The sequence below is a fragment of the Drosophila santomea genome, chromosome 2R (assembly GCF_016746245.2).
Source record: "Drosophila santomea strain STO CAGO 1482 chromosome 2R, Prin_Dsan_1.1, whole genome shotgun sequence".
NCBI classification, from domain to species: Eukaryota; Metazoa; Arthropoda; class Insecta; order Diptera; family Drosophilidae; genus Drosophila; species Drosophila santomea.
In genome coordinates this window covers 16,802,164-16,816,204 of record NC_053017.2, presented here as the reverse complement: position 1 = coordinate 16,816,204, position 14,041 = coordinate 16,802,164, and the positions used below count along the sequence as shown (strand labels likewise).

Genomic DNA, 14,041 nt, shown 5'->3' with positions numbered 1-14,041 from the left:
TCCAAGAAATACTCGTATATGACTGACTCAAGAAGGCTTTAAATTTTTTAATAAATGAGAAACCGGCAAACTTATCAGCGCAGTAAAGCTACTTATTCTTAAAAACTTTATGAATTATGTATGCTATTTATAACTTTTAATCGGAAACCCCAGAGATAAAACAAGGGAAACAAATAGTGTCTCGACTATCATATACCCGTTACTCCGCTAGTGAAAGTGTATGGAGAAATTTCAAGATCCACTCGGGCAGTGATCTTAATCAAGAGAAAATATAAAAATATCGAAAACCCCAATTACTTTCCGTTACATGCTTTCCAACGAACCTTGTATACCCATTTACCCATTACGAGTACTGAGTGTAATAAATGAAAAGCATTACAAGTGGCGCTCCTGTCGGTGATTACATGAACTATGGATGGCCTTTCGCTTGGGACACGCTTTGGGACATTCCGATAAAAATGTAGAGTTAATTGTAAAGTACATGTATTTATGATTTATACACAGTATTTTTACATATGTAGTTTATATTTCGGAACCAGTGAAATCCGATAGCATGGACATGTCCATGGGCAAAAACCAACCAAAAACTATACTAACATAATATGAACGTTATTATATAACCTAATCTATGTATTTTTATACCCGTTACTCGTAGAGTAAAAGGGTAAACTAGATTCGTTGAAAAGTATGTAACATGCAGAAGGAAGCGTTTCCGATCATATCAAGTATATATATTCTGGATCAGAGGCCCTGCAGACTTCAGAGTCCCCGGACCCCAAACCCCATCATTTTAATATGTCTGAACTCTCACAAAATAATCGATTCAAACAAATTTGTTAAGCTGTGTAACCATCGTAACGCAAAACTTTGAAATTCATACAAAAATGCAGAATAAATATGATTTTGATCGGAACAAGAAATTATACGACATTTTTTAATTTTGTACATATATTTCACTACTTAACATTAAATATTTTATATGGCTTTATTAGAATATAAATTTCCTAAATCTGCATGGTTTTAAAAATTCTGTTTCGCATTTGCTAAAAGCGAACTAAAACATATTCACAAAAATAAAATACCACCATAAATTTGTACAGATAATGAATATATTAAAGAAAGAGCCTCTTGCTTACATCGTAGTATTACTGAAATTCTGATCGAATTATACGGTTTTATGGACTGAAACATAGGGAGGAATTTGCAACACTGTAACAAAGTTATTTCGCGTTATAACGAATTATTGTGGAATATTACTTAGATAATGCGCTATTCGGTATTCGCTCCTATATCATCCGCTTGATGGATCGATCGGCTATTTACTGTTGCACTTGTCAACACGAATTACACGAATTACCGTTATGAGCGGCAAAGGACGAAAGGATGATGTGCCCAGAGAGCCGGGCACGTGCCCATGAGGACATCGCGATAAGGGGGGCAAACAATTTGACAGTTTAATGTGGCGACAGTCATCAGGCTGCAGTTCCGAAACTGAAAACTCTTTCTCGGTGCTGAAAATGAAACTGAAACTTAGGATCGGGCAGAAACTCGTGCTCGCTGGCGACATTAGCAGCGGAGGAAGCAGGGCTATAATTATAATTCCATTACCGCGGAGCAACAGGACCGGGAAAGGAAAAAAGAACAGGAACAAGAAGCCATTGGCCGGGTAAGGTGCTGCTGATCCTGCGCCGAGATCCTGTGCCAAGTCAAAGACAATTGAGTGGCGTAATTGCACAGCCGCCAACTAATGATGGCCAAGGATAATGCGGGCCGTGTTAATGTGGCCAGAACGCGCCAAGCTGGCTGACGAGCAGGTGAATCGCTAAGCGGCCACCAAAATGCGGAAGTATGCGCATTTCGCCCGATTCGCAGCGCCTTCGATCCGATCCGCATTTGATGGAATGTCCGAAACGAGCACTTGCCTGCCCATTCCCCTCCGTTTTCCCCCTCGAGTGCTGCCAATTAGGATGCCTCTCCGCAGCTGCTCAGCTCAACTGCTTAGCCGCTGGAATCGCACCTGAATCGCGTGGAGGAGGCTTGTTCCTAAACAAACTAAGCCCAAACGCTCCCATCGCTTTTATGGGCCGCCAGGTGGGGTCGACGCTCATTCGGCGATAAGAATGTCATAACACATAACACAAGCTCCCAATTAACTGCATCGCCCAGCGGAGGTGGAGCTGTGATTCGAAATTCGGACACCATCCGACCGGCGGCTCATTTGCATCGGCGGGGCAAGGAGCAGGTCCAGCTGCTATTGATCCATCCATCCATCCATCCAACGGAGGATGCCACTGTGGCGGCCCAGCGGGTGATGGTGCGATGTCCCAGCTTCACAAGAAGAACGATCAGCGATGCAGGACAGTGCTGACACAATTCTAGCACCCTTACAAAAAAATATATATACATATTTATCGTAACAAAATATTTGTATAAAATAAGTAATTGCTGTTATGAGTGTTATAAGTAGTGTTGTGCAAGGCAGGACAATGATATATTTTTACTGGGCGAAGAAAATGTTTTCGAGAAACTTTCAAGTTGTTCAATATCAATAAACGTATTGGAACGAGCATTTTGGAATAGTTAAAAGTAGCTAGTTAAACCGGCCACGCTGTTCAAGGAGAGCCGCGCAGGGAGTCGCAAAGATATCCATCAACGTGTGGCGTGTTTGGCTCCTGTAAGTTGTTAACTCGACTTTTATTGCCGCACAGTCGGCGGCTGGACCACCGAAGGGTCATTGGCTTCGACTTGCCAACGATCCATGGAACCATCGATCCATCGATTGCCTCGTTTGCGAAAGATCTCTCGAATTCGGCCGGTTCACACCCAGGGCCAGTTCATTTCCGCCCCTGCGGCCCCAATCAATGGCCACAATAAAGGTTAATTATGTAAATGTCACACAGTTGCTACTGTCTGTCCACTTGTCGGTTCCATTTTCATTTCCATTTCCCATCCCATCACATCCCGATTCCCATACCGCTGTATTCCTACATCGATTCCGATTTCGAAACGCGCTCAAAACTCACAATTTAATGGTCTCGAAACGTTTCAATTTTTATTAGTTCACATTGGGTCCTAACCTGTTGTCGGGAGCGTTCTAAATGAGAACATAACTGCTTCTGTTGCCACCGCCAATTAACCCCTTCCTTCGCAACCATCAGCCATCAGCCACCAGCCATATGATGGCCCTTCGCCGTGTTGCCGCTTTTTACGGTTTAATTGTGCCCACGACCAGAGACAAAACAGAGAAATCAATCTCGAAATGCGTTGACAAGTGAGGCCGGGCCAAGAGCATTTCGAGATTTCAGGTCCCGGCCGAAGAGCAGACAGAGATTGCGAGGAGTCAAAGTAACCCCGAACCCCGAGGTGCATTTAAGTGCACCTTTAGGAAATTAACCATAAAAAATTGCTTCATTTAACAAGGCAGTGCGGCACTAAAAACCAACCCAGACAATGTCCCAACGCGCGGCAGAAGAAGCCAAATGCCAAGGGCAGCCAGAGAAAACCAGAGTGACGTTGGGTCACATCTCTGGGCTCGGGGGCCAGAGGTTCTGCCCTAGAAAGCGGAAGCTCTGGACCCACGATTTCGGGCTAATTGGTAAAGAGGAAGTTAGGTGACAACGGAAGATGGGGCTTCGTAAAACTCAGGAACAGTTTAAGTTGTCTACAGCTTCATTAGAAATAGTTATTGTGCTATTAGAATCATAAATAATCATATTTTATGTAAGAAAGATAAAAAAGAAACTAATTTGTATAGGAACTTAGTGTATAAACAAATAAAATAATCCCATAGTTGTATTTAATATATTTTCGTTATCTAACTATTTTAACAGAAGACATTTCCCATTCACGTTTATTACTTATATGCATTGCTTGCGGCTTGTTTCCATGCCCACCATCTTTAATCCATAGAGTTTATCCGTAATTGAATGACATTAATTATGGTGCATGCTGCTGTCAAGCCATCACTATTACCATTACCATTTCCATTGCAATTCCCATCCTCAGCTGGGCAAATCCGCTTGGCGATGCCATTCCGAGCGCGATGTCGCCGCAATGTCAAACATTTGGATCTGCTAATCGCGTAAAACATAACACCATTACCGCCATAAAATAAATTTTCTGCCATAATATCTGTCGCGCAGAAGGGCCTCGGATCGGCGAAACGTACATCGACGACGACATCTTCTGTCCCATTCCGCATCTACGTCCGCATCCAAGTCCAGCTCCAACTCCAATTTCCAATGCCCCAACTGGATTTTGATTTATGCCGAAAACGCAGAGGCGATCTGGGCAAAAACCAAAAACACAAATCAAACGCAAACAGCGCGACGAAACATTGCAACAATCCATGCCAGCTCTGCTCCGGCTGCCCAGCAGCTTCTCCAGATCCGACTCCTTCAGCTCCGGCCCACGAATGCCGGCCAGCAAGAGGAGCAACCAAGCAGGCTGGCTCGGCATGGCCAGCAAAAAAAAGGAGGCCAAAAGGCGAGCGCGAAATCCAAACGCGAGCGGCGCGCGCGTTTTTTGCCGCCCCAAATGTGCGCAGCAAAAACGCGTCTCTGTGTCTCTCTGAATGTTCCAGCCTCATTGATATTTCGAGCGCGAGCGTATAAAAATATTCTGTCGGCCCAAGATCCCGAGATCCCGATTCCAATTCCGATTCCCGATTCTGATTCTGATTCCAATCCTGGCCTGGCCTAAAAGTGTCGCCCGAGCGGGATCGTCGCTGCGATCAGCGATCAGCAGAAATCATCGTCATCATCATCATCGATCCGGCGATCCAGAGCCCTTCGACTTTCGTCGACTGCACTGAGAAAAAATATATACTAGTTATTGTATTTATAACAAAGAAATAAAATTGGGATGCACTCCTATAATGTAAGACAGTCTTAACATATCTAAAAATATGCTTAGAAAACTTTGACGATTGACTTTGTTCTTGATGGTATTATATTTCAATGAATCTAAATACTTATGACATTATTATTTTTTTATAAACAACATAAACGCTATAAACCTTCCAAATAATACATATTACCAAAAGCTCATAAATGCTATTTGTGTTCAATGGAATGTTTTCTTCTGTGTGCCCAGTTTTTGCGCTGTGACCAGAGAGGCTGTCAGTCATAGTCATGCCAGGGCATTCCAGTCTGGCCATGATCAGGAGGCTTCTTGTGGCCGATACCCCGGCATATGCCCTGCTGGCTGTGCATTCCTCGCCGTCAGTTTCCTTGCGCGCATCCTCAACGCCTTTTAGCATTGTTTATGAAGTGGAGTGGAGTGGAGTGGAGTGGCTTGGATTGGAGCGGCAAGGAGCGATATTGGCGGTATTGGGGTCCATTGGCCAGGATGCGGAATCGCGGCGTGCACGTGATACAATTATGGCAACGTGTTTTTTGCGCCTCCTTTTTTTTTTGCAAGCTTTGCATAATTTAACTGCGCGCAATTGTCGCGGCAATTATTTTTAGCCACTGATTTATTGTTGGCATATTCAGAGTATTGGTCTTGGGAAAGTTTCTCGCAACTTCACACCTTCGCCCAGGATGGCGATGTCCAGCTCCCCCGGGCACCTGTTTTAAAATTCCACTCACATTGCCTGCCGGTCACAATGTGCCGCCACACCATGCCGATTCCAATGCCATTTTCGCACTTCCAGTCGCCGGCTTCAGTTGCAGTTGCAGTTGCAGTTGGCAACCATTGTCGCCTCCTTCTGGGGGCGATCCCTCCGATGTCTCCTCTGATGCCCACTCCGCGGGCGATCGATAGTTATGGTCGTGTCAGACATCCTGTAATTTCGCCATTCCCCCTCCTTGGGATCCAGCGTGTTGGCAACTTGTTGACACTTCATTGGCGCGCAAGTTAATTAAGAAGGAGAGGCGCAGATACAGATACAGATACCGACGACCACCGGCGAGTCGGTGCAAAACACTTCATTTATCATTTAAATGGGCATCTCGGGTACAAATTACACGAATTTCGTAGCAGAAAATTTCATGAAATTAAGCTTATTAAACAGGCTTTTACATCTGTTGGTAATGTTGAGCATTTCTGGCACCTTTTCAAAACGTCAATTGTATTTAAAACCCATGCCCTTTAATGCAAACACACATTTTTTACTCAGCACACGTATTCGTAATGTTTATTTAAATATTTTATTATATAATATTATCACCCCCTTGCAACATAATTCATAGCAATCATAGTGTATGGAACTCGAATGAATACAATTTCACGGCTATTTCAATTCAGCTATTTGTTCATTTTAAAACATCATTATCGGAGATCCAGTTTGGGAGAAAAGAAAGTGAAATAATCGTGTGACCAAAGAAATTCCATCAGTTCGAGTTCCACCTTAGATTAAAGTAGTATTGGTTGAATGGGGCGTTTACGATTAAACTAGGTTGCTATATATACACAGATCAAAACTGGGTCAGTGGCAATGCGCATTCAGTGGATTCAGTTGACCACCTCAACGCTGTCCTCCTCCTCTGGCTCCTCCTCCCCCTCGGCGGGATCCTCATCCTCTGGAGTTTCCAGGGGCGGAGCAACTGGACTATCCTGGCTGCTTTCGCAGGAACTGGACTCCAGGCACTCCAGACGATTGCTATCCAGTCGGAGTCGCTTCTCCGGTTTCTTGAGCAGCTCCTCGATGGAGTACGGATTCCGCTTGCGACTGTGGCCGAGTGTCGAACCCGGTGAAGCCTCTGGAGCTGATCCAGCTCCATTTCCACCGCCAGACGCGGTTAGGGAGAGCGCTGCTGGCGAAGATTTGCCGGAGTCGCAGTCACTAAGTGCATCGCCAGCCGCTCCGGGTGTCGACAGATCGATGGAGCTCTCCGACTTGGTGAATCCACCCAGTGCGGATGTGGAAGATGCGGCCGCCGCTGCCATGGCATGGGGCAAATAGCCGCCGGCATAGGGCAGGAATTGACCACCCGACGCCGCCGCCTGGGCCTGAATGTGAGCCTGGGTGTAGTAGAGCAGGGAGGGATTCCACAGCCAGTGCTTGTGGAGAGCGGAGTAACTCAAGTCCAGGCCCGAAACATTTGGGTTCAGGCCGTGACTGTGGCCATGTCCCATGCTGGGCGGCATTTTGGGAGCGGGTTTAATGGGCATCTCACCGGCGGTGTTCATCATCAATGCCGGCGGCTTGGTGTACCGTGCGATGGAGGGCGTGGCTGCCGCAGTGGGTGGGGCCACGGTCGCCGAAGGGGGCGGAGCTTGGCTTCCATAACCATTCGATGGCCCACTGCCCGCTTGATGAGCCGCTGCCGCCGCTGCTGCTGCTGCTGCTGCTGCGGCATTCTGCTGACTGGAGGTCATCTCATCCGTCCACAGACCGCTGTTGCGCAGAATCCGGTTGATGGAGCTGATCGAGGGCACAGAGCTGGGATCGCAGACGCGCTGCTGCTGCAGCTGCTCGCGAATCTCCCACGCGAACATGCCGCTGTTCTCCTCCTTCAGCCGGATGATCTTCTTCACCACGGTGGGCGTGGCCACTTGCTGCAAGCAAAAGAAGTTAAAGAATTTAGATACAATTAAGAATGTTGTAGTTTTCGCATGTCCCATAGTATAACACTTTACTTAGCAACCAGCCCGTGTTTAATAATACTTAAAGGGATGTTGATGTTTCCCTAATATTTTATGATAAAGGTACTAGATAAAATTTACTTTTATTACATATTACGAATGGTTTCACATAAACGTTAATGGTTTGTTGCGTGACTGGGTGTTTTTGTCCCTTTATGGTTATAGCCACAGTCAGGCGTTTTAAACCCCTGCATTCTCAGGTGTCTCCGGTTACCCCGTTTTTGTTGCCCACGGCTAATTGCCGTGAAATTCAATTGTGCACTAAAATAAACCACGGCGCACTCGCAACAATTGCAAAGGTCGACAGCAAGCGCAGCCACGCCCCTTTTAAGCTGTCATGTTCGCGGGAAGATTTGCATCGCAACGACACATCCGTGTTGCAGGCGCTTTTGCATATGTTAATTTGTGCGAGTGCTTTGAAAGGTTGAAAGGACCTTTCTACCGTTTTACACTGGCGCCCGCTTTTCACGTGTGACGCGGCAATTCATTAAAAATTCATAAATACGCTTAAGGGGAGTTTATCGAATGGCAGTGGGGGCTTTCAGGGGTCGGATGTCGGAAGCCCCTCCAGCGCGGCCAGCTTGCATGCCAGATCTTATCGGAAATCTACACGCGCGCTCGCTCTTTGCGGGCCACTGTCCTTGCGCCCGCCCCGCCCCCTTTTCCTATGCATGCCACAGGGCCAGGGGGGGGGGGGGGGGGAAGTAGCAGGGGCGGGGGCAACTTCTTTATTGACCCAACGTAGGTGTTAAATGCGCGTTTTGTTCGAGCGAGTGCAGAGCGCTTATTGAATCACCATGTAAGCGGGTGGGTAACTGACGTGTGGTAATGGTGGTGGTGGTGGTGGTGATGATGGGGGTGGGGGGCGTACCGCCGGGTACATTGTGCACTTGGTGGGCGGTGCAACTACCGTTAATTAGGCGTTCTGTTCCGTCGGCAAATATCGCACCTGAACAACTGTTTGCGCAGCCGAAGGGGAATCGCACTGGAAGGGGTCGCTTCACGGACTCAAAGTGGTGAAATGCCCATTGATATCATATAGGAAAAAATATTAAAGGACTAAGTCCGAACTACTTTTTTGCCAGTTTGTAGAAAATAATCATAATCAATAAAACTATAACTGCGTGGACCTTAAAGGGATCTATATTGGCACAATAGCCTTCTGGAAAGCGTTTACTATGGTGCGTATGGGTCGTGATTCGGTGTTATCGCTGATTCCATGGCCCAGTGCAATCAGCACTATCTTAGTGCCATTGTCGTCACTTTTTTTGTTTTTTTTTTTGGGGCCGTGAAGCGAGCAGCAGCGGCTTAAACGGTAGCAGCCACACTTGATTGGGCGTGCGAACCGCACAGGTGGCTCCAGCCCCATCCAGCCCAATTCAGCCCCATCCTGGTAGCCCACTTCCCGGTTATCATCCTCGGCCTGGGCAGGCGAGATTGATTTGCTGCGCTCTCTGCACTCGAACGCCCACTCCCACACCCCGTACACCCAACACCCTTTCGCCTCCTCCACCTGCCACTCCCACTTGGACTCCCACACGTGGCCATAAAAGCTGTCATCGAATGTCGAGAACATGTAAACTAGCTGCTGGTTACAATGCTTATCTGGGCTATCTGTTTTCCGTGTATCTGTGATACTTTATGGATTTACTGCTGTGCGTTTGATTTTTATATAATCGTTTGTTGATTTCATGCACCACAGCGGACCACATGTGGTTTCCCGTCCCCCCAACCCCCCCAGATCTTGTTTCCATCCCCCATTTGGTAATCCCATTCCCGCTTGGAGCCCCACTTACCTTGGTCTTGCTACCGCCAATGGAGCCCGGTCGAATGGAGCCCGTCTCATAGAAGCGAGTTAGAATTTTGGAAACGCAGCCTATTTGAGAATAGCATAAACTATATTACCTTGTCTGAATAATATAGATGTAATAAACTTACCATGGGAAACCAGAAGCTGGCGGGATATATCACAGGGCCTCACTCCGCACAGAGCCAAGTCGACGATCCTTCGACGGACGCAGTCCGGCAGAGGACGACCATTCACAAAAACGCCGCCCAATTGGTTGACACCAGCTTGACCTGAAGGATACAAAAAGAAGAGGATATTTTGTGGACTTTAATAAACTTTCAATGCATTGCATTGCAAATAAGTGTCCCAGTACTTTTGTTCCTAAACAAATTAAATCTAGTTTAAGACTTTGAAAGGAACTTTTTTTAAGTGCACTATATAAAAGATTAAGCACTTCTGCAATAAGCAACTTGTCTACAGATACTCAACGATTGCTTTCTCTAATTGTTAGTGTTGAGTTATATATTTTGGCAGAAAAGTTTACCCGACAAATGGAGATTATAGTGGGAATCTAAAGCGCCTAAGCTTCTCAATAAAGCGAATAAAGCCGGGAAGATTTACAGTGGGCACACGCGTCTGGGCCAAATACCTGTAGTTTGGCAAGCGCCGTGTTGACTTGGCTAATCTGTATCACCTTCCCCTCTTCAACTGGCGATCGTAAACGCAGGAGGCAAAAGTGCGCCAGTAATAACCGTGTTTCTTTGTGGGTTCTGGGGCTCTTGGGATTTCGAGGGGGAGCACGTGAAATGGGGGACTGGGATTGGAACTGGGAGGGGGACTAAAGATTGCATCTGACACTTTCGTTGAAGTTATTTTTGAAGTTCATTAGCGAGACTCACCTGTATGCGGCATGGCTGAAATGTGATCAACAATTCAATTCAAAGCGAGCCAATCCAATCCAATCCAATCCAATACAATCCGAAAGTGATCCGATACGATCCGATGCGATCGGTAGTCGCTGGCAGTCGCTTAGCCTCCGTAAAGTATTTTGGTTTATTCGCTGTTGGCTGTTTGTTTTAAGTCTTTTTATTTTTTTGGTCTTTCGTCCCGTTGCTGCTGATACTGATGCTGCTGCTGCTGCTGCTTAGTTAATCGCTGAATTTTAATCAAATTTCAAGCAAGAACGTCATAAAAACGCTTTGATGGATGTCGTCGTGGTCGCCGGGCTATTAGGATTCTCAGTCTCAGACTCGAATGGCGTCGCTCGAACTGATGTTGGATGATGCTGGATGATGCTGCTTGCCCACTCCCCGATGACTTTTAACGGCTTCCACGAATTCGGAGAGCGTCCAGGCCCGGCCAGAACCGATCCGATCCAAGAGCAAAGCCAAACCAAAAACCCGGTGAAAATCTAGTAAGGAAAATACATAAAACTTAATTATTTTATAAAACTACGCGGCAGCGGGTTTAATGTGCAGTGGTTTATGTGCTCAATGGCCATGTCCAGTGACCAGTTACCAGTGACCAGTTACCAGTTACCACTGGCCATTGCCTAGTGGCACTGGTGGCAGGGAGTATCTCAAATTAGCTGCTTATCAGGCACATTCCGGGCGCAGCGTGAACTGCTGGCCCATTATCGAGTGGTTTCCCCCATACCATGCCATTTAGGCCAGGTCGTGGTAGTCGTACTCCTAAGTATAGAGTGCGCAAGTGCCTGGCGCAGGGGTAACAATTAAATGAATTTTGGCCAATTGCTCATTTCGTTAAATATGCAACGGGCTCAAAGAGATATGCAAATGGGCTTTCAGCACCACCAACTTGCGGTCGGTGGTTTCCGCTTCCTGTTTTTTTCTACTTAGTGCTTTTTGGCCAGGATTTGAGCCTGTCGCCAGCCTGTCAGAGGCATGAAGAACCGTATAAATCAAAAACTGTAACTGCCACTGCCGGTCGACGGTCCACACACACTTTGTCATGGCCATGTTATTATGGAATTCACATTTGATTTAATTGCCGAGCCCGAGCCCGGAGTCCTTCGCCCAACTCCCTTTGCCGCTTTTCAGCTCGTAAAACCACCGAAATGCGCGTGTTAAGCCACCGAACCACCGCACGCACCACACACTCCCCCCTTTTGAAATTAAAAAAAAACGGAAAAAACACCAAACAGAACGAAAAAAAAAAAGAACTCGAAATTAAGTTGTTCATTAGGTTTTTTGGACCCTCGCAGTCGCAGTCTCAGTAGTCTCCATCACCACCGCCGTCTCAGTTTTTCGGTTACCACTCACCGCGAACGGGAAACTCGTGCTGGCCGTTAAGGCCATAAAGTTCGCAGTTGGCCCGGGGCCAAGATTTGGCCGACAGTGCGATAAGGATTCCAATCCACTCGGTTTTGTAGAAAGTGAAATAGACATTCCGGCCAAATCCAATTTGGCCGCCGCAATGAAAGGGTTAATTTCCCCTCTGGCGTGCTGCTCGCCCATTTCACTCGAATTATTTTTTTTTGTGGCCCAATCGAGGCCAGTGAGCAGTCAAAACTAAATAGTTCCGGCCAAGTAGCAACCCCTATTGGGCTTGTTTTGCCACTTCTATACGTGTTAATTATCAATTATTGGGTTCTATGCAGATAAGTGTAACTGGCTGAAACAAAAACCTCAATTTCAGGCATTACTTCTGGAACATACTGCAGAATTGGGCGTAAATCTAACATATTAAGTAGCAGAGATCCTATAATTTTGGTACTTAAACGAGACCGAAAAATCCCCTGTAGTTTTAAAAAAAAAGGCGTTATAAAATGTAAACGCGTAGCAAAGGTTTTTTCCAGAGCTACAACGGCTACAGTTTTAATGTTGAATGCGATCTTGGGGCCAAATTGCGAGTTATATATAGAGATGTGGCTAATCTGGGTTCTTGAGAAGCGCGTTTCAGGTTTTCAGCACCCGTATATTAACGAGTATAAGTATCTCCTTGAAGTGCTACCGATTTCTCCACAGTCCTCAGCTCGTAAGTCTCAATTAGCTACGTGCACATGTCAAGCGGAACAGACATAAAAACCGATAGAAATTAGTTAAACATACAATAATTTAAATTCGTGCGATTACCGAAAGTGGAACCGACAGGTTGGCCGAGCTTCTGTTTCGGAACCCAGTCCCTTGATTTGATTTTTTATTATTGGATGGCCTGCTGCCTGCCCCCCCGCAGATCAATGGATCGATCGATCGAAGCCAGATCGAACCGGGGCATTAACAGCCGCTAATTAAAATAAGAAAATTATAATAAAACGTACGCTTCACCATTTGAATATGATAAGCTTGCTCTTTCTGGACCACGCTTAAGTAAGTTGTCCGACGGCTAGTTGGCTTGTTCCCTCGTTTCCTATGGCTGAAAGCCGGTGGCTTTGGCTTAGAAAGCAACCAAATCAATGAGCCATAATGGCAGCCAGAAACGACGGCATGACAAAGAATTAATTAGCATACGATTTTTGACTTTTGTCGCTCGCCGTAGTCGTGGGAAAACTAAAGTCTGTGGCCAAAAAGTCACTCATCGATCTGGCCAACGATCGATTGGGCCGCTTTAAATGAGTTATCTTAGTGCGGCGGATGTTCAATTGGCCTGGCCATAGTTTTGCATTGCAAATTCGTTGGATTAGCCATCCATCCGGTGGCATCTTCCACTTCATTCACAACATGAATATTATTGGAATAATCGAATCTTGGCCGAAACTAACGCCGCCGCTTGAATGGAGATCGCCCCGTTTTGGTGGTTCCGTTCCGTTCAGTTCAGTTCAGACTCGATCCGTTAGATCAGATCGTTGTTCATTAAGAAATAAGCCGATCGAAGGCAGTCGAAGGTGTGGAGGGTCTGGGAGGGTCTGGGAGGGGACGAGGTTGGACTTGAGACCGATGTGTCGAACACGATAAGCAAATATCGTTATTAAAGTCTTTCAAAAAAGCCGCAACCTGATCGGGAGCGACTCGATTTAATGATTTAGTTGTTGAGAAAGCAAATTATGCGCAAACAAATTGATTACGATCGTTTATGATGGTCATTATGGGCAGGTCGATGGATGCGACCGGGTCTTAATTAAGACGCCGATAACTCATCGTCGTTAGCTTTTGTCAAGTGTTTGAATAAAACTCACTTTAGGAAATAGAATATGTCTGCACTCTAAGTGCAATGTGTGCACTTTTCACAAAGTTCAATTTAGCTTATCTGGTGGCGAGTATAAAACCAGATAACGCATCTGGCGTAAAATCCAACACAGCAAAATATGCTGCTAAAAGCCTGTTTAGTGAACTAATAAAGTAGTCATCTAATTTCATTAAATAAAGCAGGTTCGAGATCCTAAACAAAATTATCTAATATTGATCGGTTCATTTTAACGTGCTATGGAATATTTCAACAGCTACTTTAAACCGCAACTTTATTAGTTTCATGCCCGATTCTACATAACTTAATCTAAGTAGTTCGATTTGAAATGTTTTCCTGAATTCGTAACGTTCTTCTAAACTTTTTCGATCTATAAACTAAGTTCTAAATTTATACAATCATAATTTGGATAGCGAAAAGTCACTAAACATGTACCAATTCAAAAGGACTTAGCTATGTTTAGTTTAACTGTGCTCAAAGCTAGACCAATGATTAATATTAACGCACTAGAGAGGGTAT

General features: G+C 45.7%; 1 protein-coding gene across 1 annotated transcript; it reads right to left on the bottom strand.

Annotated features, from left to right (window-relative positions):
* Window positions 1–6,282: 6,282 nt before the first annotated feature.
* On the bottom strand, window positions 6,283–10,349 carry LOC120447185 (paired box pox-neuro protein). The gene is made up of 4 exons (XM_039628674.1): window positions 10,279–10,349; window positions 9,529–9,669; window positions 9,387–9,466; window positions 6,283–7,503 (listed from the first exon to the last, which is right to left on the bottom strand). Exons 1-4 carry the CDS (start codon window positions 10,289–10,291, stop codon window positions 6,457–6,459), a joined length of 1,281 nt encoding a protein of 426 aa, XP_039484608.1. The 5' UTR covers window positions 10,292–10,349; the 3' UTR covers window positions 6,283–6,456.
* Between the last annotated feature and the right edge of the window lie 3,692 nt (window positions 10,350–14,041).

What these genes read in the sequence shown, in the direction of transcription:
- LOC120447185 (XM_039628674.1), bottom strand. An exon ending in CCAGCTTCTGGTTTCCCATG is followed by an intron (nt 9,467 to 9,528) that starts GTAAGTTTATTA and finishes ATTCTCAAATAG; the next exon opens with GCTGCGTTTCCAAAATTCTA. An exon ending in TTGGCGGTAGCAAGACCAAG is followed by an intron (nt 7,504 to 9,386) that starts GTAAGTGGGGCT and finishes TTTTGCTTGCAG; the next exon opens with CAAGTGGCCACGCCCACCGT.